Genomic DNA, 25,179 nt, shown 5'->3' with positions numbered 1-25,179 from the left:
AATAGCATCACTCCTCCCTCTCCTTCCTCCCCCCGGACTCCTGCCTCCGCCCCTCCCTCCTCACGCCCTCAGAAAACGAGCGTGGCGATGGAAACGCGCCCCGAGAAGGTTAATATGCCCGCTTTGATCTCTGTCAGGCCACACCGAGTAAGAATTCATTTACATTTCAGAAGAAAAGGGTGACAGTATAAAAAGCCATCTTGTTTCTGGTATGTGAGAGTCTGTAATGGGCCGGGAATGTGAGAGAGGAAGTGGCAGGGAACCCCTAACACCCCCCATCCCTCTCGCTCTCTCTCTCTTTCTCTCTCTGCTTCTCTGCCGCCTGCACTGGGAAACAGATGAAAGCAAAGAGAGAAGCTCAAAATGCAGCATTCTACTGAAACATGGGGACCAAATGCTGTGACCCAAACTTGCAAAAGAGACGCTGGCTTCACACATTATTAATTTAGCAGCGCTGTTTCATGGGATTGTTTGTTGAGATCAAAAAAGGTACTTTGTGGAAATGATGAAGTTTATGATTTGAAGAAAAATGAAAAGAATGCGAGTTTGGAGAAATTTGGAAAGATAGAAAGACAGAGCTGTCTTAGCTCTTAGCTCATACATTCATAAGAACATTTTGAAAGCATTTATATTAAAAATATTAGAAACATGTACATTATAAATGCCACTTTGTATCCATTTAATGCACCCTTTCTAAATAAACATTAATTTCTCTAAAGAAAATCTATTTTTATTTCATCATTTTTTTAGAATATTAAATATTAATAACATGAATATTTGAATATTCAATGTCTTTTAAGTCAAAAACAATTTTGCAAGGTTGTTCTAGTTTGATTTCCATCATTTTTATTTTACTTTACTTTGCACTTTTTTGTTGTTCGCAGTTCAGATGCAGTAGCATTACAAATGAGTGTTGTTTGTCATGCCAATAAATGACACTACGGTGGAATTGAAAGACGCAGAAAAATAAAGAAAATAAAAGTAAAGAGTCAAATTTCTCCAAGGAATATTACCACAATATTATGACATTAGTTTTATTTGAGTTGCTCAGAGATGTGTACCTGACTGGATCCGTACAGCAGCGTGCTCACGCTCTCGCTTTATCTGCTTCAGATTCTGACGGGCCATGTAACCCCTCCAGGCTACACCGAGACACAAAGAAAGACATGAAGGGATTAAAACACGGAATATTAGTTTATAGTAGTAAACAATTTATTGACAATTTCAAAACAGAGATCAAGTTTTTTTTTTTTTTTTTTACAAGTTAAGCCTGTAGTTCATATGTTTACTTACAATCACTGGATAAACAGTCACAAATATGAAAAATTGTTTATCTTTGGGGTCAGTAAAATTCTAATTAATAATAAAAGAAATTAACACTTTTATTCAGCATTAAACTGATCAAAAGTGACAGTAAAGACATTTTAAAGAATGCTATTCTTTTCAACCTTCTATTCATTAAAGAATCCTAAAAATGCACGATTTTAACATTAAAAATATTTATTAAGCAGCAAGTCAGCATATCAGAATGATTTCTGAAGGATCATGTGGCACTTAAGACTGGAGTAATGATGCTGAAAGTTCAGCTTTGCATTACAGGAATAAACTGCATTTTAAAAATGTTTTACAATAGAAAACAGTTATTTTAAATTCAAATAATATTTTACCATTTTCTTTTTTTTTTCATTCTGTACCAAATAAATGCACCCTTGGTGAGCATAAGAGCTCTTTCAAAAACATAAAAAGTTTGACCAACCCCAAACTTTTGAACAAAAATGTATGCAAAGCTAGCTATTAAATTCACAATTTTGCTGTAAAATGATGTACAGTGCAGGCCATTTTTATTTATTTTCCATCCATTCTAACTAATGTTTTGACCTTGAAATTTCAACATATTTCCTACTTCATATCAGACAGCTAGAGTACATGCAAATGTTTGGGAATGCCTTGAAGAATCTGTGAAAAAGTGAATACAACAAAACAAAATAAGAGAGAACATACAAAATGCATGTTATTTATTTTTTTATTTAGTACTGTCCTGAGAAAGATATTTTGCATAAAAGATATTTACATCTACACTCTTAAAAATAAAGGTGCTTTAAAAGGTTCTTCACTGCGATGCCATAGAAGAACCATTTTTGGTTCCACAAAGAACCATTCAGTCAGAGGTTCTTTAAAGAACCATTTCTTTCTTACTTTTTTATAATCTGAAGAATCTTCTTTCACCACAAAGAACCTTTTGTGAAATGTTCTTCAGATGTTAAAGGTTATTTATTGAACCATTTAAACAAAAAAGGGTCTTCTATGGCATCGTGAAGCACCCTTATTTTTAAGATTGTAGTCCACAAGAAAAAAATTGCTGAAATTATTAAAATAACCACTTTCAAAAGTTTGGGAGCCCTTGGTTCCTAATACTGTGTGTGGTTACCTGGATGATCTACGACTGTTTTATGTTTAGTGATGCTTGTTCATGAGTCCCTTGTTTGTTCTGAACAGTTAAACTGAGCACTGTTCTTCAGAAAAATCCTCCGGGTCCTGCAGATTCTTCAGTTCATCTTTTGCCTATTTGCATATTTGAGATCCATCTTTTCACACTGAGGACAACTGAGGGACTCAAACAAAACTATTAAAAAGGTTCAAACATTCACTGATGCTCCAGAAGGAAACACAATGCATTAAGAACAGAATGAAGATGTCCAATTTTTTCTTATTTTGTTTAAATATATATATATATATATACATATATAATTTTTTCCATTTAGTACTGCTCTTCGGAAGCCACAGAAATTCAAAAAATTAGAAATTCAAAAATTCTAAAAGTTTTCACCCCCCGGCTCTTAATGCATTGTGTTTCCTTCTGAATCATCAGTGAATGTTTGAACCTTTTTTAATAGTTGTGTTTGAGTCCCTCAGTTGTCCTCAGTGTGAAAAGATGGATCTCAAAATCATAGTCACTGCTGGAAAGGATTCAAATATGCAAAATATACTGGAAAACTAAAGAATCTGCAGGGCCTGGAGGATTTTTTCAAAGAACAGTGCTCAGTGTAAATGAACAAATAATGGACTCATAAACAACTATCTCTAAACAAGAAAACAGTCGTAGATCATCCAGGTAACCACACACAGCATTAAGAACCAAGGGTTCCCAAACTTTTGAAGGGGGTAATTTTAATGATTTCAGCTATATATCACTATACTGTATGTAAACATCTTTTATGTCAAATATCTTACTAAGGATCTCTCTTATTTTGTTAACATTATTCACATTTCCACAGATTCTGCAAGGGGTTCCCAAACTTTCACATGCCACTGTATATAGCCTTTTTTTGGTTGCAGAAATAAGTCATCACACAAACGTGAAATGCAGTGACCCTCATAAACTAGCATCAGCCCATCCATATATATTGTTGAGCCCTGTATATGCATCTGTTATCAGAGTCTTTTAGTAATGAGTTTGGGTTACAAGAACCTGACTGTATGATAATCGCCCCGTTGTTGCGTTTCTCTCTCTCTTTGCGGTACCGCCGAGCTCCCAGCCAGCCCTTGGTGTAGGCCTGCATCAACACCACCCGTGCGATCACCTCCCGCAACATCAGATTGAGCTGCTCCACGTGATAATACTTCAGAAACACCTGCAAAGACACGTAAACACATCTTTACAGATGCAAGGAAGCATGCTCACAACTTACAATAAAAACACTGTCGGGGACACAAAATCATCAAGGGGTTCAGGTTGAAAAAGGACTCTTTGAACTTTTTCTTTTTTTTTCCGCAGAGTTGCAGATGCCAACCATCTGGTCAATTAGATTCACAGATAACTACCTTAACTTCTCAGACAGACAGAAGTGAGAGTGAGTGATTGTGAAAGAATGTGAGGAAAGAAACCATGACCTTGGCTTGTAAATGCTTTATCTGAAACCATTGGTCTGACAGAAATGCACTAAAGGAGAAAGCTAGAATTGTTTTCTGTGCTATTAAAGGCAAATGAATAATGAATGACGTATATCTATAGCAGGCATCCCACTTAACCATCTCCTAGACACAAAGTCAGATATGTGTAGAGCTTGTTTAGTTAGCTGGACAATGTCTTCACCTCTATGTATTTTCTATCAGACATTTTAATGGCTGTTAGGAGTGGAATAATAAAAGCCTATGATATATGTGGATTGGTAGTCATAGTAATATGGGTGCAATATGGAACATGATTTTTAAACTAAAACATTCTGACGTTTACAAAACCAGCTTCGTGTGTATGGATTTTCTGATGTAAACTTGCTCGGTAGCTCACCTGGTAAAACACTGCATTTGAGATGCAGGGTGCCTAGTAGAAGCAAGCTGAAATAGCATGGTATCTCAGCAAGCATTTTTTTATTTCACACCTATCAGTTTGGTTTAGGGCATGGTTTAGTGTAGGTGGCTATTTTCAAACACGACAGAGCATTAAACTTTTTTTTAACCACTCACCGGACAGAGAACTCATTTTTTGATATGTACAACAAAATCAAACACTGACAGATTTATGTTCATCAGTTTTGGATAAAACTTGCACCACAGGCTGGACACTACACTTTGTAAGTGTCACCAAATTTTGCAGAAAAGTCACCATTATTTCCCAGTGAGTCTGGGTTGCTGATTGCTGCCAAAAGTGATTTAACCCTTGTGTTGTGTTCAAATCCTTATAACACTTGTGGTGTTCCCATTCAAAAATAACCAGCCCACAAAAAATATATATATATTTAACCAAGAAATTAGTTTTGAAAAGCTTTTATTTTGTACAAAATAGCAAAAAAAAAAAAAAAAAAAAAAAAATCACACTTGTGGTGTTTCAGGTCAAAAATGGCCCACAAAAAAATAACTAATAAATCTCTTGTTATGCAATGTTATCACGAAATATTGGTATAGATCTTTTTGTCAGCTTGTTTTCTTTCAATCAGGACTGGTTTTGTATTTATTTTTGGAACTGATTTTTTGTAGGCCTCATTAATCTGAGTTTATATACCTTAGTTTTTGAGTAAAAAAAGTGTTATTTGTGGATAATTTTGTCAATATTAAATACAATATGGAAAAATGCACTGTTTTTTACACTAGTATGCTCTACGGTTTAACCAAGAAATTTGTTTCGAAAAGCTTTTATTTTGTACAAAAAAAAAAAAAAAAATCACACTTGTGGTGTGTGGTGAATCAATCTTTTTGTCAACTTCTTTTCTTTCAATTAGGACTGGTTTTGTGTTTGTTTATGGAACTGATTTAGCGCAGGCCTTTTTAATCTTAGCTTACGTACCTCAGTTTTTAAATGAAAGAAGTAATATTTGTGGATAATTCTGTCAATATTAAATAAAATACTTCACTGTTTTTCACACTAGTTTGTTCTAATGTTTAACCAATAAATTTGTTTTGAAAAGCTTTTATTTTATACAAAATTGCAAAAAAAAAAAAATAATAATCACACTTGTGGTGTTCCCAGACAAAAATTACCAGTATTGGTATCAATCTTTTTATCAGCTTGTTTTCTTTCTGTTAGGACTGGTTTTGTGTTTGTTAATGGAACTGATTTATAGTAGGCCTCAGTAGACCTCAGTTTAAAAAAAAAAAAAAAATTTGGCACAAAAGACCACCGGTCAAAATAAATCTCTTGTTATGCAATATTATCACCAAATATTTGTGTCCAGTAATGGTATCTAGTATATTGGTATGGTTAAACATTTTTTGTAAATGTTTTAACCAAAAAATTTTCAATTTTTGTGGTGGAAGTAGTTATGCCAGTAAATTTTCGTCCAACGCGATATTATTAAGTAATATTTTCAAGAAAAAAAATTCTCTCTTTTTTCTCATTTGTTTTCTTTAGCAAAGGTAACACAAATCTGGTTTTGGCTTTGTCATTCAACAAAATTAATAGTTTTTGAATTCACTGTGTGTGAGTAAATATACATATACATATACATATACATATGCATATACTGTATTTAATTTCGCCACCCACCATGAAATTCCCATCAATCCATCCCTGCTGCCACTAATAAAAATGTTGCTATTTATTAGTTGTTTTATATGTGATTTATTAACATGTATGACCTCTCTGAACCCTTTTCTTAGTTTTTCAGTATATTCACTAATGTATTTAGTTTTGTTCATACAAGAGGCTTGTTTCTGTATTGAATGAATGTGTTGGCAACTGGCCCTGAAAAAACATGGGGGGCTATACCATCATACAGTGGTATATGGTACTGAACAGTCTACATTCATGTAGCAAGGCAGTGATATGTTTCTTAAAAGTAAACTATGGTACTACCATGGTGTATGCCCAAAAACCCTTGGTATTTTAATGCAGTACAGGGTGAAATTTCCTGGTAGCAATACAACATACTAAATTTAAGAACACTGATGGAGAGAGAAAAAAATGAAAATAAAATAAAAACATATACTGAGAGGATACTGATAACTGTACCTTGGTCTTGCCCAGGACCCAGTTGTCCAGTTTGGCTTTCTGCAGTATAATGATGGCATTCTCTCTACTGCCCTCTGGCATCTGATGGGCACGAAAGGCCAGATAGTAATACCTGCAAGAAAATCAAAATGACCAGACTCTCATTACACCAGTCACAAGAATAAACATACAGTGATGAGGTTTGTTCTCAAGCTCAAACATTAATTTCTGTCATGACAACTTTCAGAAAAGTTTAACATGGTAATGGATATGACAATGTTAATGTATTTGGTCTTGGCAAAATGCTTCTGTTGAATTGCTGCTGCTGTTGGTAATTGCTGCTGCAGCAAGTACAAAACTTGCTACTAACAAAGCATATGGTGATATGGTGCTGTGAGTATTTAAGACATACTGCTGCTGCACAAATAGCATCAAATAACCCGTGGCAGACCTATACAGGTGGAGCTGGGGAAGGTGGAGGGTTTCAGAGGAACTCTAAAAGCGTGCTGCGAAATGCCCAAGTGAATGATACCAGCCATTTAAATAGCTGCAAGCTCATTGGTTGTGTATGCAACATGAACCAATCAGCTTGTGCCAAGTCGTATAACTCTGTGAAATCATCAGTTACGTTAACAACACATCAGCCTGTGCTATCTAGATTTTCATGGCAGAACTAGGTATTTAACTTGACTGATCATACTGTATTAAACAAAAGTTTTATGGAGGACATCTATTTTTTTATTCTTAAAATACTATCTGCAAAAGTAAAAAGCTAAACGTAGGCTATAAATGAACTGCACAACAGTCTAATGACTTCAAAATCATCCCCATTAAGATTTGAAAAACTATTTCAGTCTTTATTTAAAGTTTGAGTTTGAGACTAGTTTGCAAGAGTGTGATTTTAAACAAAACAAGGCTGTAAAAGCTAGAGCTAATAGTGTGTAGATGAATTTGCCTGTTTGTCGTGATGACATTTAATGTCCCAGACAACCTCTGTTGTCCCATTTAGCCATAGAAGCCTTTTTTAAGACAGGTGAAAGTTTTTTTTTTATGTAATGTATATATAATGCGTAAATAAAACATGAAATTATCTTGAGTTTGTGGTAACCACAAAAGATTTCAGGCATTTAACCAAAAACCAATTAAAAAGAAAAAATTCTTACTTAATTTTTTTTCTTGTTTTCAGCCAGAATATCTAAAAATTCTTAAATCAAGAAGGTCAAAATCAAAATTAAGTGCGTTTTTGCTTGAAACAAGCGAAATAATCTGCCAATGGGGTAAGAAAAATAGTCTTATTTTCTGTTTGAAATAAGATTTTTCTGCTTATCCCATTGGCAGATTATTTTGCTTGTCTAAGCAAAAACTCACTTAATTTGAATTAAAATTACTTGTTTTTTTCTGAAAAAAAAGAAAATTATTTTTACTTGTCTAGAAAATCCTTCTTGATTTAAGATTTTTTTTAAATATTTTGGCTAAAAACAAAACAAAAAAATCTAAGTAAGAAAAGCATTTTTTTGCAGTGTGCCTATATTCAGGAAGATAGAACCCAGAAGTGTTAAAATGATAACTCATTTTTAGATTTTGGCCAACAAAAATGTCATGGTTGCAGCACTTCAAAATTATTAATATATAAAATACAATTTGACACCATTCACTAAATTTAGTACATACTGCACTCAGCCAGTCATTATTTTTGCAGTTCCATTTGGTGCCACCAGAGAAGCAAAATTTACACACTTCACCTCTAAGACTGTTTTGCACAGAACATAGAGAAGATAAAAGACTATGGTGATACTATCTCCCCAGATCGCTCTAGATATTCCAGTGATAAAATCTTTCTGCTACAAAAACCTTTGATGGTCAGAAAGGTAAAGCGTCACCTGATTCTCTGATAAATCACTAAATACGGGGCTATTCTTGCCTTGTTGTTATTGTCTAGGGGCCTTCAGTTATACTTCTGAATATACCTGCCTATAAATAAACTGGCCTGAATCTCATAAATGAGGCTCATAGAAACATCTGAAGCTTGCGGTTGATCCTGGGTATTTACTCACTCTGAAGAGGAAGATATCAGCCTTTGTGTTTAAGAAAGAATACTGCCTTTGATTCCACTTGAACCGTGGTCTTTCATAATTATGCTCCTGATAGCTGTTATGTCTCTGGTAGAAAATACAAAGAGCTCTCCTTCACAACATCAGAGAAGATTTTCCAAAAAGATCTGTTTGAATCCACTTCTTCATACAGAAACTGGTTTTACGTAGTCAGTGTGTCAGTGTGGATCAAGCAGGAAGAGCACTAGACGTTGTCCGACTAAGGAAGCGCAAAACAGAATGGTCACAGAATATTTCTCTCTTTTTTTTATGTGAACTGGTCGGGGAAGTCTGGGGAAAATACGGATAATCAGGACACTTCTGTGATCAAAAGGATGACGGGAAAAAAAGCCGGCGAGAGTCTTGCGTTTGAGCGGCCCCTCTGAGCGCAGAGAAATTGTCTGGGATGTTTATGTAAAAGAGCTGACCTACATGTCCACCATCTCACGGCCCACGAGAGAAAGAGATGGATGGCTTGAAAGAAAATGCAAGAAAAGTTTATGGAAAATGAAGTGTGATTCCCAAAGCCTCAGAAAAGTAAATTTGGACCATGAATTTCCAACCGAGCTGAGAAACTTTCAGCGGATTCACTCCGCCCCTTCAAAGTACCACTTCACCACTAATTACTCAACCAGAGTCTAATTTAGCATCACTTGTATTCTCAGAGGCTTAATGACCTATTATTGATAAGATTATGGTCTTCGTTCTTCTGTCAAAATATAGAGATAATAAACCTGCAACGTGAGTTTCCCAGGAGCTTTAGGGAGCACCAGAGGAGGTGGGTATATTCAATATGCACTCATGGAGCGTTCTCCACTCTTTGATCTCTCTAACCGTCAGTCTGTCTGTCTTTTTTCCTTCTTTTCATGAAGCCCAAGAGCTTCAGCTAATTAAATCTAATAACATTCCTGTAGTCCAACAGGAACCCCCGGAATAATGTCATTTTGACTGCATAACTGATGAAGTCTGGACTTGGAGTCCATACGTTTTTTTTTTTTTTTTCTTCTACATCTTTGTAGGATAAAATAATTATTATGACCACCTTTAATAACAAACTATATAAATTGGAGCTGGAATTACAGTCAATAACTAAGCTAAAACTACATTTATATGTTTTCTTTTTTTTTTTTAAGATTTATTTTTTGGCATTTTTGCCTTTAGGACAGATCAGATATGACAGGAAGCGACATGGGAGAGATAGGGGGCTTGGATATATTTTAGAGTAGTCAATGTGCAGTTTGTACAGCAGTATAGATTTAATGTCCTCTGAAAAAAACTCAACATACAGCCATTATTGTCAAAATAGCTGGCAACAAATGTGAGTACACCCTAAGTGATAACAACATTATGTTGTTTAACCATGCAAAGCCACATGTCCTATTCATCATGTTTATACTTTTGTCTGCTTGAAGGACCATACAAAGTTGTGTATCTTGTATTAGAGCAGTTCAAATTAGGTGCTTTAAGTACAATTCTTTCATACTGACCACTGGATGTTCAACATCATGTCATGGCAAAGAACTCTCTGAGGATTTGAGAATTAGAATTGTTGCTCTCCACAAAGATGGTCAAGGCTATTAGAGGTTCAGTAACACCCTAAAACCGAGTTTCACTACAGTGGGCTGGGTCACACAGAAGTTTTCCAAGATGCGTTCCATTCAAAAAACAGATGCATGAGTGCTGCCAGCATTGCTTTAAAGCAGAAGTAGAAGTTGCAGAAGTAGAAGATCAGCTTGTCAGTGCGCAGACCATACTCTGCACAATGCAACAAGTTGGTTTGCGTAGGTGTCGTCCCAGAGGGAAGCCTCTTCTAAAGCTGGCTCACAAGAAAGTCCGCAAACAGTTTGCTGAAGACAACCTGTCCAAGAGCATGAATTACTGGAACCATGTCCTGTGGTCTAATGAGACTATAAGATAAACTTGTTTGGTCAGATGGTGTCCAGCATGTGTGGCGATGCCCTGGTGAGGAGTACCAAGAAAATTGTGTCTTGCCTACAGTCAATGGTGGTGGTAGCATCATGGTCTGGGGCTGCATGAGTGCTGCTGGTTCTGGGGAGCTGCGGTTCTTTGAGGGAAACATAGATTCCATTATGTACTGTACATTCTGAAGCAGAACATGATGCCTTCCCTCTGTATGTGGAATTATTTTCAGAGGACATTCAATCTATACTGCTATACAAACTGCACATTGACTACTCTAAAATATATCCAAGTTTCATTTCTATGTCCCTTGAGAAGATATATTAAAATGGTTGCTGAAATGTGAGGGGTGTACTCACTTTTGTGTATTTAAGTATATTTTAAACCGTGCTTGCTTGACACACAAGAACCAAATTAGAGAATATTAAAATGATCTGTAACACTTTAATTTAGGGACCAGTTCTAAGTATTAACTACTTGCTTATTAGCATGCATATCAAGTATATTGGCTGTTTATTAATGCTATACTCTGTATGACTATATTCTAGGTCCCTTAATCCAACCCATACCTAAACTTAACAACTACAGTCAAACCAAAATTTATTCAGACATCTTCAACATTTCTTACATCATCACAGTTTATTCTCTATAGTTTAGAAAATGGTAATAAAAGAACTGTTAAACTTAAACTGTGTCAGAACAAATTCATCTTGATAATGTCAGATATCTTTGATAGAAAGGTATGTAACAAAACAGGGTCAGGTCAAAGTGTCAAGTCTTTTTTGGTCCCAAGTTTTACTGGTAGTTCACTGTATGAAGAACTTTTGTATTCCAAAGATGAACAAAAGTCTTATAGGTTTGGAATGACATTTTTGGGTGAACCCTTTAACAGTTTATTTGGTTTCTAACCCTAAATATGAGCAGTAGTAACCAGCAAGAACCACTAATTAAATGGTAATTAAATAACTAGATGTTGCAACTGCAGGAATCAGCTTGTGAAGTGCATCAAATAGTTAACTCAACAATATTCTCTCTGACTTGCTGCGAATCGTCAGTCTTCTCTCAGGATGTCGTGTTCATTGAGTCATTCCTAATCTCTCTCCTCCCGCTCTCATTAGCAGCTTGTGTTTTGTGTGATCTTCGTTGTTTCTCAGGCCCTGCGGGACAAGCGCAACACTCATTCTGTCAGCGTTACGTTACTCTGTGACTGTTTTCTACCTGTTAACAAACTCCTCAATGAGTATCCGGTGAGAATAGCCCTGCCGGCGGATGTTGACGGTCTCTAGGATGCCGGTGTAACGCAGCTGAACCATCACACGCTCCTTGTTGAAGCGCAGAGCCTGTCGGTCATCATTGGGTTTGATACAGCGGACGAAATGAGGCGTTCCCACCACCATTTTAGACAGCAGGTCCATGAGAGAGTACTGAAATAGACACACACACAATTACAAACAGGACCGTCATGTACCTACTTTTTGAAGGGACAATCCTGGCTAACTTTGTGCTTTGTGTGTGACAAGACATGGTCCATAAAACAGGGAAACATGTAGTTTAAGGTAGTTACAAGTAGTTTGATGTATAATTGAAGCATAACATTTATTAACCGTTGACAGTACAGTCGGCAGATTTTGTACTTGTTGCAATGAGGAAATAAAAAATAATAATAAAAAATGGTGACAAATCATCCAGTTAAGCACCCTGTCCAATGTACAAAGTTTTTCCCAAATTAAACACAGATTTTTTTACTTTCTCACAACAGTGACAATATAATAATGCATTATTATAGAACAACATAGCACAAAACTAATGTTGTGAGGGGCTAAGGACTCACTCTGAAATAAGATGCCACTGTCTGTCTCCTCATATTAGTGGTTTCCTCTGGGTGACGCATCATTTCCATGGTGTCCACCTAAACACACATAAACACACTTAGCGTAGCCTATATGCAGAAAATGTGAAAATCACCAATACACTCATTCTTACACACACACACACACATACATCTAAGCAAACAGAAAATGAACACATTGTATTCTGTTTTAGACTAAATTAACATGTAACCTTCCTGTTCATGTATGACAGATGTTAACACACATTTTCCTAATATAGGTTACAAACAACAATGCAACTACAGGGAGGTTTTTTTTTTTTTTTTGTTAAAAAAACAATGACAAAAGAACAATGCACCATAGGTACAGTATTAGTCAAGGTAAACAACTCAAAAGTCTTAAAAAATAAATAAATAAATAAAATATTACTAAAATATTGGCTGTTATACTCATAAAGCATGTGTGACCCTGGACCACAAAACCAGTCATAAATTTTACAAAACTGAGATGTATTCATCATATGAAAGCTCAATAAATAAGCTTTCTGTTGATGTATGGTTTGTTAGGAAACGGCAATATTTGGCCGAGATACATCTATTTGAAAATCTGGAATCTGAGGGTGCAAAAAATTCAAAATACTGAGAAAATCACCTTTAAAGTTGTCCAAATTAAGTTCTTAACAATGCATATTACTAATCAAAAATTACATTTTGATATATTTATAGTAGGAATTTTACAAAAATCTTCATGGAACATGATCTTTACTTAATTTCCTAATGGTTTTTGGCATAAAAGAAAAATCAATAATTTTGACCCATACAATGTATTTTTGGCTATTGCTACAAATATACCCCAGCGACTTAAGACTGGTTTTGTGGTCCAGGGTCACATATCCTGCATGACCATATTCTACATCCCTAATTCTACCCAATACCTAAACTCAACAAGGTCATTCTACAGAAATGTCCACTTTTGGTATGGCAAGATTTTTTAAAAATTATTTCTTTTTCTAACATTTAAACTTAGACCCCATTATTACATTATGAATATACTTAAATGACAGCTTAATCTGTTTTTTTTTTTTCATCTTTTTTGTGCATTTATTTACCCCTAAGGAAGGTGACACCAGTAACAGTAACACCATTGACAATTTTCATGAAAAATGCATTTTACAAAATGGCTGCAGAAAGGTATCAAACCACATGTTGTCAGTGATGGTATACACTCTAAATTAAGTAGTTTAATCCATTTGTATTCTAGTTTTTTTAACAATAAATCTGGTCAGGACAGTGGCAGGTGGAATTGAGGGAGGGATCTCAATTTAGAGATCTGGAGCCAGATTCACGAAACATTCTTAAGAAGAAATTTCTTCTGAACTGCCTTTTTTTTTTTTCCTAAAATAAGAAAAAAGTTAAGAATATTTTGTATTCCCATTGTTTTAAGAATATTCATATCTTTTTAATTAAGATTGTTCTTAAGACAAAATGTAAGAAAATTCAAATTATTGAAAAGAATCTTCTTAAAAACCATCTTGAATAACTTCTTAAAGTTAGGATAGCCCAAGACTTGTCTTAAATCCCAAATAGTAAGAATTATTTAATTAATTTATTAGGTTATTTCAAATGAATTGTTATATTTAAGCATTGCAACACTACTAGCTACATATAATACATGTTAGGACTATTAATAGAGATGAGCAATAGTTCTCTGAAATTATAGCGATGACTGATAATGTAAACAATGATCGGTCATGATTAGCCTACTTTTTGCTTACATCAAAACTCAGTAGCAACTCTACAAAAACGAGTCAGATAGGGAGATTTAATTGAACCGCAAAAAAGATAATCCTTGAAGTGTGAGTTTATCAATGCGTCTTCAGCCATGCATTCACTCAGATAAATGTATAATTTTCTTCTTAAGAAAAAAATTAAGATGTTCTTAAGAACATATTGGAGAACATCTTAAGAATTTTTCAAGAATTGCACTTAAGGACATTCTTACGAACTTCTTAGAATTTATCTAAATAAATTTCTTAATTTATTTCTTAAGAAGATGTTTGTGAATCCGCCCCCAGAATGGACAAAAAAATCTGCATTGCAAGGTATGAACAATCGATATTTTTTGTTCCACTTTCCTATTAAAGAGATACCTTTAATTTCAAATGCTTACATCCACTAAAAGTACATTTTGTCATTTTTGTAGGTGTACATTAGCCAATTTAGATGTTTTTAAAGCCAAGACATGAACTAAAAGATACAAAATTTCAGTTTAGATGTCTTGCGATTCTCAGGCTCATAGAGACGGTCAAAAATAGTCATGAAAAACTAAATTATAAATGTTTTGGTGCAAAAAACGTCTCCGGTTATGTATGCATACCAGTGACCTCAACTAAAAGCTTCATATGAAACCATGAGATAAATGAGAACATTTCTGATAACTGAAAAGAGACAGTGGACTTATCTTGGGTCTTTCTTCAAAGATCTTCAGGAAATAGGAAGGAGGAAGTTAAGTGAGGTCATGAGTGTAATTTTTATTTCAAAATGTTTTTTGTTAAACGGTAACACCAGTGACACAACTCCAGGGGACCATACTTTCATTATATATTTTATCATTTTTATTGAGCATTTTGTTTTTGTTTTTTTATGCCATTTAATTCATACACTCTTAAAAAAAGGTGCTTCAAAAGGTTCTTCAAGCGTTGCCATAGAAGAACCAATTTTGGTTCCACAAAGAATCATTCAGTCAAAGGTTCTTCAGATGTTAAAGCTTCTTTATGGAACCATTTAGACAAAAAGGTTCTTCTTTGGCATCATGAAGCACCTTTATTTTGAAGAATGTATATCTGATAGTTATGGATATATTATTGTATTTTAAATGATAGAAAACCTGTTTTTGTCTTCAAAATAAAGCACTCTCCCTTTGAGCAGTTTTGTGGGGCTTGGAATTCTATATCATTATTTAAAAAACAAATATTGCCACATTGATGGCTCAAGAAGGTGTAATTGTTCAAATAACACATTGTTTTATTTTAAAATCTAAAGAAAATGTAACCCTAAAGTGTTTTTCCAAGTGTAATATTTCTATAAAGGCTAGGGACAGAAAAAATGGATTATTTCCATAGAATGACCCAACAACTACCTTAACTAACTATTAATAAGCAGCAAATTAGGAGTTTATTGAGGTAAAAGTCGTAGTTATTGGTTTGTTAATAGGGAGATTTGGACCTTAAAATACAGAGTGACCATATATCTATTTGTAGGACAGTAGGTGTGTGTGTGTGTGTGTGTGTGTGTGTGACATGAGTTTAGCCATTAATTTTGCAATACGGTTATTGTCTGGTTATTAAGCTGATTTAAAAGTCTGTATTGTATTAAAAGCTCTATACAAATAAATGAGACTTGACTTGACAACACATTTGGTAACACTTCACAATATGATCCCATTAGCTAAAATTAGTTAATGCATTAACTAATGTTTTAGTAAATGTTGAAATTACAACTAACTAAGATTAAGCAATGCTTTAGAAGTATTTTTTATTGTTTTTTCATGTTAACTCGTGTAAATATAACTATATATATATATATATATATATTTTTTTTTTAATTGTAAAGCGTTGTTGTATGAATCTACTGCTATACAATACTAATAACAGAAAAGACGACAAAGACACAAAACAAGCACTTTAAAACATTATGACCCAAGCACAGATCCCTGAGCATGATCCAACTTCCAACTGTTCCTAACAAGGACAAGATATGATGTGTATAACAGCCATCGCTACAACAGTCCTCATGAATTTATCAAGGTGATACATAATTTAAAGCAGGTCTATACCAGCAAAGTGTGTCTTAATATTCTATTTCATCTGCGAGTGGAGAGGCAGGTGTGTGTGATCTTTATGAGAAACTTAAGGGTTGGACATGAACCCTGACTGAGAGACAATCGAACTAACCCACTGTTTTAATCAGACATCTGTCCCACTTCTGCTTACAAGCAGAGCTTTGTGAAGTGTCTCATCTGTGACTGAAGCCGTTTAAAGTATCTGCAATGTTAACTGAAACCAATTAATTGGGATCTGCACACCAATGTCTCATTATATCTCTCTGATACAGCAGGTAGTCTGCAGGACTGTTTTAATCTTGAACACAGCACAGAGGAAAAGGAAGAAATAATTTTCCAGGGTTTTCCTCCACAAGAACAGCAACTCAGCACTGTAGTCAAGACACATTACCACAGCAAATCAAGCTTTATGAAGTCCTGTCTGTGCTAGATCTCGAAAAATGTAAACTTCACCTGGGGCTTTGCTATTTTAAAGGAATTTCATAGAGAAAAAAAAACTTTAATTGCACTGAAAAACACTTTTCAAAAATACTTACAATGAATTGGCAATACACTCTTAAAAAAAGGTGCTTCACGATGCCATAGAAGAACCTTTTTTGTCTAAATGGTTTCATAAAGAACCTTCGACATCTGAAGAACCTTTCTGTTTCACAAAAGGTTCTTTGTGGCGAAAGAAGGTTCTTCAGATTATAAAGTAAAGGCAAAGAAAAAGGTAAGAAAGAGATGTTTCTTTAAATAACCGTTGACTGAATGGTTCCTCTATGGCATCGCTTGAAAAACCTTTTAAAGCACCTTTATTTTTAAGAGTATAGCACACTGAATTAAACATGGAATTTTAAAGTATTTAGAAACAGTGCACTGTAAAAATAAATGTTCTGAAGTTGTAAATAAAACAAAGATTATTGGAATACATTTATGAGAAAATGCGATTTCAGACGTTTTAATGTTACTTGCCATTTCTTGGTAAATATTTGTGAAATTCGCTAGGAATTTCTAAGTAAAAATTGTTTCAAAGACATTTTTCAGAGTATATTTTCTTGTATAACTTCTTTGTTTCATTTACAACTTTGAATCAGTATATACACAATTTTTTTCTTGTTTGCAGCCAAAATATCACAAAATTCTTAAATCAAGAAGGATTTTCTAGACAAGTAAAAATGATTGCCTTGTTTTCAGAAAAAAACAAGTCACAATTAAGTGAGTTTTTGCTTAGAACAAGCAAATTAATCTGCCAGTGGGGTAAGAAAAAAACCTTATTTCAAACAGAATACAAGATTATTTTTCCTGCCCCATTGGCAGATTATTTAGCTTGTTTCAAGCAAAAACACACTTAATTTTGACTTGTTTTTTTTTTCTGAAAACAAGACAACAATTTAATAATTTTACTTGCATGTTATTGCTCTTTTGTTGATTTTGATTGCTTCCATTGTCCTCTTTTGTAAGTCACTTTGGATAAAAGTCTCTGCTAAATGTCTAAATGCAAATGTAAAGCTAAAAGACATGAACTAAAAGATACAAAAATCCCGTTTTGATGTCTTGCGATTCTAAGGCTCATAGAGAAGGTCAAAAATAGCAATGAAAAACTAAATTATAAATGTTTTTGGTGCAAAAAAACCTTTCTTAACAATTATAAGTAAACTTTTAATAGGTTAAAAAGCATAGGATGTGGCTGTTTTAAAGACGATTCTCAAATTGATTGAAATTGAAACACTGATTCATAGTCTCAGGATTATTGTTTTTAAAAAAAAAAAAAAAAAAAAGAGATATTACATTTTATTCCATTAGCTCACAGAGTATATCAAACCAGAAAAAGAACATAAAGTAGTGAAAATTGCTTTAGAAAATATGAGGCTAATAAATATATAAGGACAGATATGAAGAGATTCTTACCTTTAACAGGTATTTAGGAGACTGAGAGGAGAGAGGATAGTTCAGACAGTCAGATAATAGATAAAAAGCAGAGAAGAGTGAAGAACAGAGGTGCAAACCATATACACAAGAAATGTTCTGGAGTAAATGCATTGGCAAAAATAACATCAATTGTAATATATATTTATAGCTGTTGCAAAAGTATTATCATGTGGCTGATGAAGTAACACCAAGGTGAATGACTAAGCTTTGAGTTTATACTAAACTGTCAGCTTAACAGAGAAAACTGTCCAAAAATCAGAAAATGACAGAAATATGTGATAATTCATGTTAATTTCCATCTGAAACGTACATAAAAAAGAATGGGATCTTTTTATGATGACTGTCTGAATGTAAATACGACTGTGAGCAGCACAGACCTTATTTCTCCCGCTGCTGAGCTGTGGAGGCAGAGATCTGGATGCTGCCGTCACTCTTGCTCTGGATGTGGCCAGGTTACCTGTTCAGCAAAAGAAGAAACACATATCAGGGACACATCAATCCTCCCTCTCTGAAGCATTAATGAATAAAACAGTATGGTAGTGTAGTGACCTGAGATTGCAACACAAACAATGCATGTTTGAACCCTGGAGGATATCAGCCAAAAGACTAGACTAGACTAGACTAGAATTACGAAGACTATGATTTTGATCCTTACATGCAGATTGCTCCATCATGCATAATAATAACTACAGTGTCTGCAACACTACAACATTAGCCAGTAGTAATCAAACATATTTCTTTCTTTCTTTCTTTCTTTCTTTCCTTTTTTTATTTTTAATTTAATTAAATTTTTTGATTGTTGAGGTGAATAATACCACGATTTTATAATAGCATTACTTTTTTGCTGCTGTTTCTGTACTCTCGTGAGAAAGCTTTTTGTATGCACTTGAGATGTTAAAAAAATGCCCCTGCCCATAATATAATATTGATGAAATCAGATATATATACTTTTATATATACTTAAAGAAAATTCACTTTCGTGACTGTTTCTTGACACACTTAACCCTCTGGTTGTGTTCGGATTCCTGTCACAACTTTGATGTTCCTGGTCAAAAATGACCGGACTTCAAACGACTGCTTATAAATCTCTCATTATGCTATATTATCTCCTAATATTGGATTTAATCTTTTTGTCAACTTGTTTTCTTTCATTTAGGATTGGTTTTGTGTTTCTTTTTGCATCTGATTAATCATAGGCCTCATTTATCTGAAAGTAAGCACCTCATTTTTGAGTGAAAAAGGCATTTTTATTAATAATTTTCACAATATGAGATACAACATTATTAAAATTTGCACTGTTCATCACACTAGTGTGCTTTAATATTTAATCAGTAAGTCATTTTGTACAAAAAAAAAATATTTTTTTATGAAAGAAAACAGGTTGACAAAAAGAATGAATCCAATATTTGGTGATAATATACCAAAGTGAAAGATTTATAAGCAATTGTTTGAGTCCGGTCATTTTTGGATTTTTGCAATTTTGTACAAAATAAAAGCATTTAAAAGCAAACTTCCTGATTAAACATTAAAGCACACTGGTGTGAGAAACAGTGCAAACTGTTTTAATTTTTTGTTTAATATTGTTTAAACCCCAAAAAATAACGCTTATACTTATTTTAGTACTTATACCCTGTGTGAACAAAGTCAGGAAGTTTGAGTCCAATGCGATAACGTTAACTAGTATTTTCAGGAAAATAAAATGTTTTCCAGGTCAATTTGACCCAAACACAACCAGAGGGTTGTACATTTTAAAGTGCACTTTGTAATAATGTCAAATAAAAATTTTAAACTTATTTTACTTTATTAAACACATTAGAATAATTGTTTTAATGTTTTTTTTGTCATGTTTTAAAGATGTATGTTTAACTGTAGTGTTATATTACACTTCAAGTTAATACATTTTTACTAAATTTCACCATGTGTAATTACAAATTTTAGTTCATCATAAATGCCTGTCAGTACATTCAGCAGTACACTTAAAAGATATTTCAAAGACAACAGAATTATTAAATTGCATATGTAGATGTACTTAAAGGGATACCCTGCTGAAAAAACCAGCATATGCTGGTTTTTTCAGCAGGGTAGTTCACCCAAAAATGAATATTTGATGTTTATCTGCTTACCCCCAATGCATCCAAGATGTAGGTTACTTTGTTTCCTCAGAAAAACACAAACGAAGATTTTTAACGAAAACCGGTGCAGTCTGCCAGCCTTATCATGGACATGGATGGGCACCAAACCTTTAAAAGTAAACAAAAACATGCACAGACAAATCCAAATCACACCCTGTGGCTCGTGATGATACATTGATGTCTTAAGACACGAAACGATCGATTTTTGTGAGAAACTGAACAGTATTTATATCATTTTTTACCTTTGATACACAGCCACGTCCATCTGTCATGTGCAAATGCCGTAAGGGGAAATCAGTGAAAAGTCCCGGATGAGTTTGCGCAAACTAATGTAATCTTTTAGCTTTAAATCGGTTTAAACAATCAGGATACGCGCAAGTAATTACCATTTTGAATAGCCGCTATACCCACAATCTCTGTGCTCTGTGTAAACAATGAGTGTCGTATACATGCGACAGATCGCTTCCGGCGTTCGCGTATTCTACGACAGAGCGCGTGTTCATGTGACGTGACTGATGCCAAACTCGTGCACATTACAGATGGACGTGGCTGTGTATCAAAGGTAAAAAATGATATAAATACTGTTCAGTTTCTCAGAAAAACCGATCGTTTCATGTCTTAGGACATCAATGTATCATCACGAGCCGCAGGGTGTAATTTGGATTTGTCTGTGCATGTTTTTGTTTACTTTTAAAGGTTTGGTGCCCATCCATGTCCATGATAAGGCTGGCAGACTGCACCGGTTTTCGTTAAAAATCTTCGTTTGTGTTTTTCTGAGGAAACAAAGTAACCTACATCTTGGATGCATTGGGGGTAAGCAGATAAACATCAAATTTTCATTTTTGGGTGAACTATCCCTTTAAGTCCTACTTAAATGGGCACTCCTATAAATAAAAAAAAATGATTCAGTAAATAACATTTAATGAAATGTCCAAAAATTACATTCAGTTTGTACTTAAATGTTATTTTTGCAAATAGGACTGTTTTTACTTTTAAATTTAAATGTTAAAGTGTACTTTTCCACAATAAAAGCATCTTGACAATTGTAAATAATATTAATAAAAAAGATAAATGACAAACTAAAACTTTCATTATTATAATGGCTCATTGTAATAAAACTATTCCCCTTGCAACTGGTAAAACCAACACAAGAGTCCTTTACCTTTCTAGACCAGTAGAGTATATATAGCAGACAATGGCCTTCATTTACCCTCTAATTGAACTACATCAGTGTTTTGTGATGTAATATGGGGAATCAGTGTAAAACTTTTTTAAAAGGCAAAAAACCTTTAACAGGCAGCCTCAAGGGAGCCTGTGTTGTGACCTTGTGACCTATGCACTGTCTAGTATCCAGTGCTGAGAGCGTTCAGGATCAGAGTGAGCCGTCACTGTCTCTCATCTCTCTTTCTCTCTGTGGTTACACTCTCTCTTCTCCTCTTCTCTCTCTCTTCTTTAAACACACACACACACACACACACACACACACACACACACACACACACACACACGTCTTCGGGATATGAAACCTCACTGTTGCATATGCAGCACCGTCTGAGCTTTTCAAAAGTTTCTGCACAAGATGTCCAAATGTTTTCCCTGGCTGGGTCTTCAGAGACTAAACTCTGATTAATGGTACTGAAGGAGCCTTTGAAGCCGGATTGGTGACATCAAAGTGCTAATCCATGGGTGGCAGGAGTTTTATAATGAGTGGGAAGCATTTTAGCACGTTTCAAAGGCTCCGGCGCATGAATAAACAATGGCAGCACAGATGTGCCACACACCTTTAGAAAAATACCCACCGCAGAAACGCCAAGCAGAGCGCAACTGTATCTGCAGCACTTCAGTGTGTGTGTGTGTGTGTGTGTGTGTGTGTGTGTGTGTGTGTGTGTGTAAGTCTTAAGGAATCTAGGGAAATGAAACATCTGTTGTTCTTGTACTCTGCGCCCCAGTAATACGCCAGATGACAGATTAGAATGGGTCACAGACTCAAACAAACAAACAATAAGTCAAGAAAACAATTACCATTTTTCTTCCCATCGCCACGCTGCTTTCGTAATGACCGTCTCGTGTGAATGAGCACGCATGCTTCCCAGCGTTCAGAGCAGATCACGTTTAATTGCTCTATTTGTCAGGGATTAATTGAGTTGTTTCAGATCTAACTATAGCTCAGGAATCCCACGCTCCTGCCAATGGGATTACACATGTAGGCTGCTGCTGGTAAATGTTGTCTCTGCTGTAGTCACAACCCTGACGCAGCACTGGTAGATGGCTCTATGTGTAACTCTTTTCCACTGATAGGTGCTGGAGCCGGAGCCAGTGCTCCATCTCATCGTGTGCATTTACAAAATGGAAAACAGGCTCCCACTAGTCTAAAACCAGTATCTAAAATCGGTCAATTTTATTTGCTGTTCTTTTATTTTACAGTTTTTTTTCCAGCTAAATTATTTTTCTTCTTCATTTAAAATTCATTATTTTTATGAACACCATAAACTGGCATTGATTGATATACGTGTGATTAACTATATTTGCTTAAATTAATGATATATTCAATATATTTAATTGATATATAATGCATAATTGATATATTTTGATATATTCGTTATATCAAAAGCAACTTGTGTTGTACAGCTATTTTATGTTAAAATAGGTTTATTCTGTGAGAGAGAATGTTTGTTTGCTTACAGTAAATTTACTCTGTAAATTGTTAAATTGTTGAATCACCCTGGTAAGTCTTCAACATCTGCTGCTCATACAAGCAGTGACTTATTGTATTTTTATGGTTGAAATGAAAATTCACATGTAGTCTCAGATCTAAATAACTTTGTTTCTTCAGATGAGCATTTTTAAAAACAACCTATTTCTGTAAGTCCATATAATGCAAGTGGATAGTAAGCCAAAAGCTGATGCTTTAGAAACCATGATGGTAATCCATATGGCTCCAGCTGATAATCAACTTCTGAAGGAAATGAAAAGTGTGTATGTTTGAGAAAAATGCAACTATTTAAAACTTTTTAAATTCCAAACCATAGTTTTCGGCAAACTGACGAAAGCATCAGCCTATTGTGAAGAATGATGTTTATGGGTTGTGATAAAGTTACCATCTTTAGTGCTTTCATTTCATTTATCGCATGATCTTCAGAACTCTAGGGCTGCACTCGACTAAAGGTTTTTCTGGTCGACTAGTAGTCGTTCATTATAAGCTTTCATTATTTTACAAAAGCACAATGTTTTGTTGTTATTGTGAATGTGAGTTAAAAGTGTCTTCTTCGAAAAATGTATTACTCTTATCTGTATGACCAAAAATGAGGGAGTATTTTAAGAGCAAATGATCGCATTGGCTCCTCCATCTGTTCAGCTCCCATACTCCGCACAGACACAAAATAGCGCACATTTTTCTAGGTTAAGTTAAAAGTTGCTACTACTTACATATTTCAGATGATAAAACATATTTGAGGTCGATGAATGATAGGTGAGCGTTTGGATGTCCTGCCCGATGTACTATATTACCACGGACTGCGTGACTTCACCACTTCCACACATTTTCTTTTTCTGCGACTAAGCAACTAATGCAATTTTTTTTGTACTTTTTTTTTTATATGATGCACAGCTATTTCCCCACTAGATTATTTTTCTTCTTCATGTTAAATTAATTATTTTTATGAACATCATAAGATGGCATTGATTGTTATACATGTGATTATATTTGCTTAAATTATTTGATATATTCAATATTTTTAATTGATATTTAATATATAATCGATATATTTTGATATATGTGTTATATCAAAAGCAGCTTGTGATGGCATAAAGACGCATAATCGATTTATTTGGATGTTACAATAGGTTTATTCTATGATACAGAATGTTTGTTTGCTTACAGTAAATTAATAAGTAAATTATTATAAGTAATCCATATGGATCAAGCTGATAATCAACTTCTGAAGGAAATGATAAGTGTGTATGTTTAAGAAGAATACTACTATTTTAAACTTTTTAAATTTCTAACCATAGGTTTCGGCAAGCTGACGGAAACATCAGCATATTGTGAAGGATGATGTGTATCCTTCCTTTATTTCATTTATCGCATGATCTTCAGAACACTAGGGCTGCCCTCGACTAAAGATTTTTCTGGTTGACTAGTAGTCGTTCATCATAAGCGATTAGTTGACTAATCACTACAAAAGCATTTTACAAAAGCACAACGTTTTGTTGTTATTGTGAGTGTACAATATTAAATCAAGTGTCTTATTTGAAAGATTACTCTTATCTGTATGACCAAAAATGAGGGAGTATTTTAAGAGCAAGTGACTGCATGCAGTAAGCGAGCTACTATTCAACTTCCACACTCAATACAGACACTTGAATAGCGCACATTTTTCTAGGTTAACATTAGATTGAGTGGCCAAGTTGCTACTACTTACATATTTCAGATGGTAAGACATATTTGAGGTTGATGAATTAGATGAATTAGGTGAGCATTTGAATGTCCTACTATATTACCACATAGATCTGTCCGTCACGGACTGCGTGACTTCACCACTTCCTGTGGATTTTTACTTTTTTTCTGCGACTAAGTGACTAATAAAATTTTGACTAATGGTTAGTCGACTATTAGGGGTCAGCCATATAGAACACACTTAAGTCATGCTTTACAAGATGCTGACATAGCACTTCACAACATTCTTATTAATGAACATGTGGCTGGAAGCGATGACTTATACTTTCTGAAGTTTCAAATATTAGTAGTTTTCTAATCAACTTAGGTCATATGGGTTGCTGTATTATGTTTGGTTTGTGTGGTTTTTGAAATGTCAACTTTCGGTCACCCATTAATTTGCATATTGTGTGGATCTACAGAGATGGATAATTTTTCTAAAAAGAGTCATACACATCTGAGAATTTCATTTTTAGGTGGAGTATTGCTTTACGATGTCATTCACATATCAGCACCAATATGCTGGTAAACTCTGTGATGTCAATCATCTAAAATTCTTCAGAATCATCTGAAGAATTGTAAAATTCGCAATGTAATG

At 34.4% G+C, this 25,179-nt stretch overlaps 1 protein-coding gene across 1 annotated transcript in view; it reads right to left on the bottom strand.

Annotated features, from left to right (window-relative positions):
* The window catches only part of myo3b (myosin IIIB), a 141,752-nt gene that overhangs the window by 32,103 nt on the left and 84,470 nt on the right, over positions 1-25,179 (bottom strand). Inside the window, exons 24-30 of the mRNA XM_073845037.1 lie at positions 18,392-18,471; positions 17,994-18,014; positions 12,266-12,343; positions 11,653-11,858; positions 6,446-6,557; positions 3,470-3,632; positions 1,062-1,142 (exon numbers count right to left, since the gene is read on the bottom strand). Of these exons, the coding sequence (XP_073701138.1) occupies positions 1,062-1,142; positions 3,470-3,632; positions 6,446-6,557; positions 11,653-11,858; positions 12,266-12,343; positions 17,994-18,014; positions 18,392-18,471 (741 nt within the window). The remainder of the gene's footprint in view (positions 1-1,061; positions 1,143-3,469; positions 3,633-6,445; positions 6,558-11,652; positions 11,859-12,265; positions 12,344-17,993; positions 18,015-18,391; positions 18,472-25,179) is intronic.

Source organism: Garra rufa, chromosome 8 (assembly GCF_049309525.1).
Source record: "Garra rufa chromosome 8, GarRuf1.0, whole genome shotgun sequence".
NCBI classification, from domain to species: Eukaryota; Metazoa; Chordata; class Actinopteri; order Cypriniformes; family Cyprinidae; genus Garra; species Garra rufa.
This window is presented reverse-complemented; position numbering and strand designations above follow the sequence as displayed.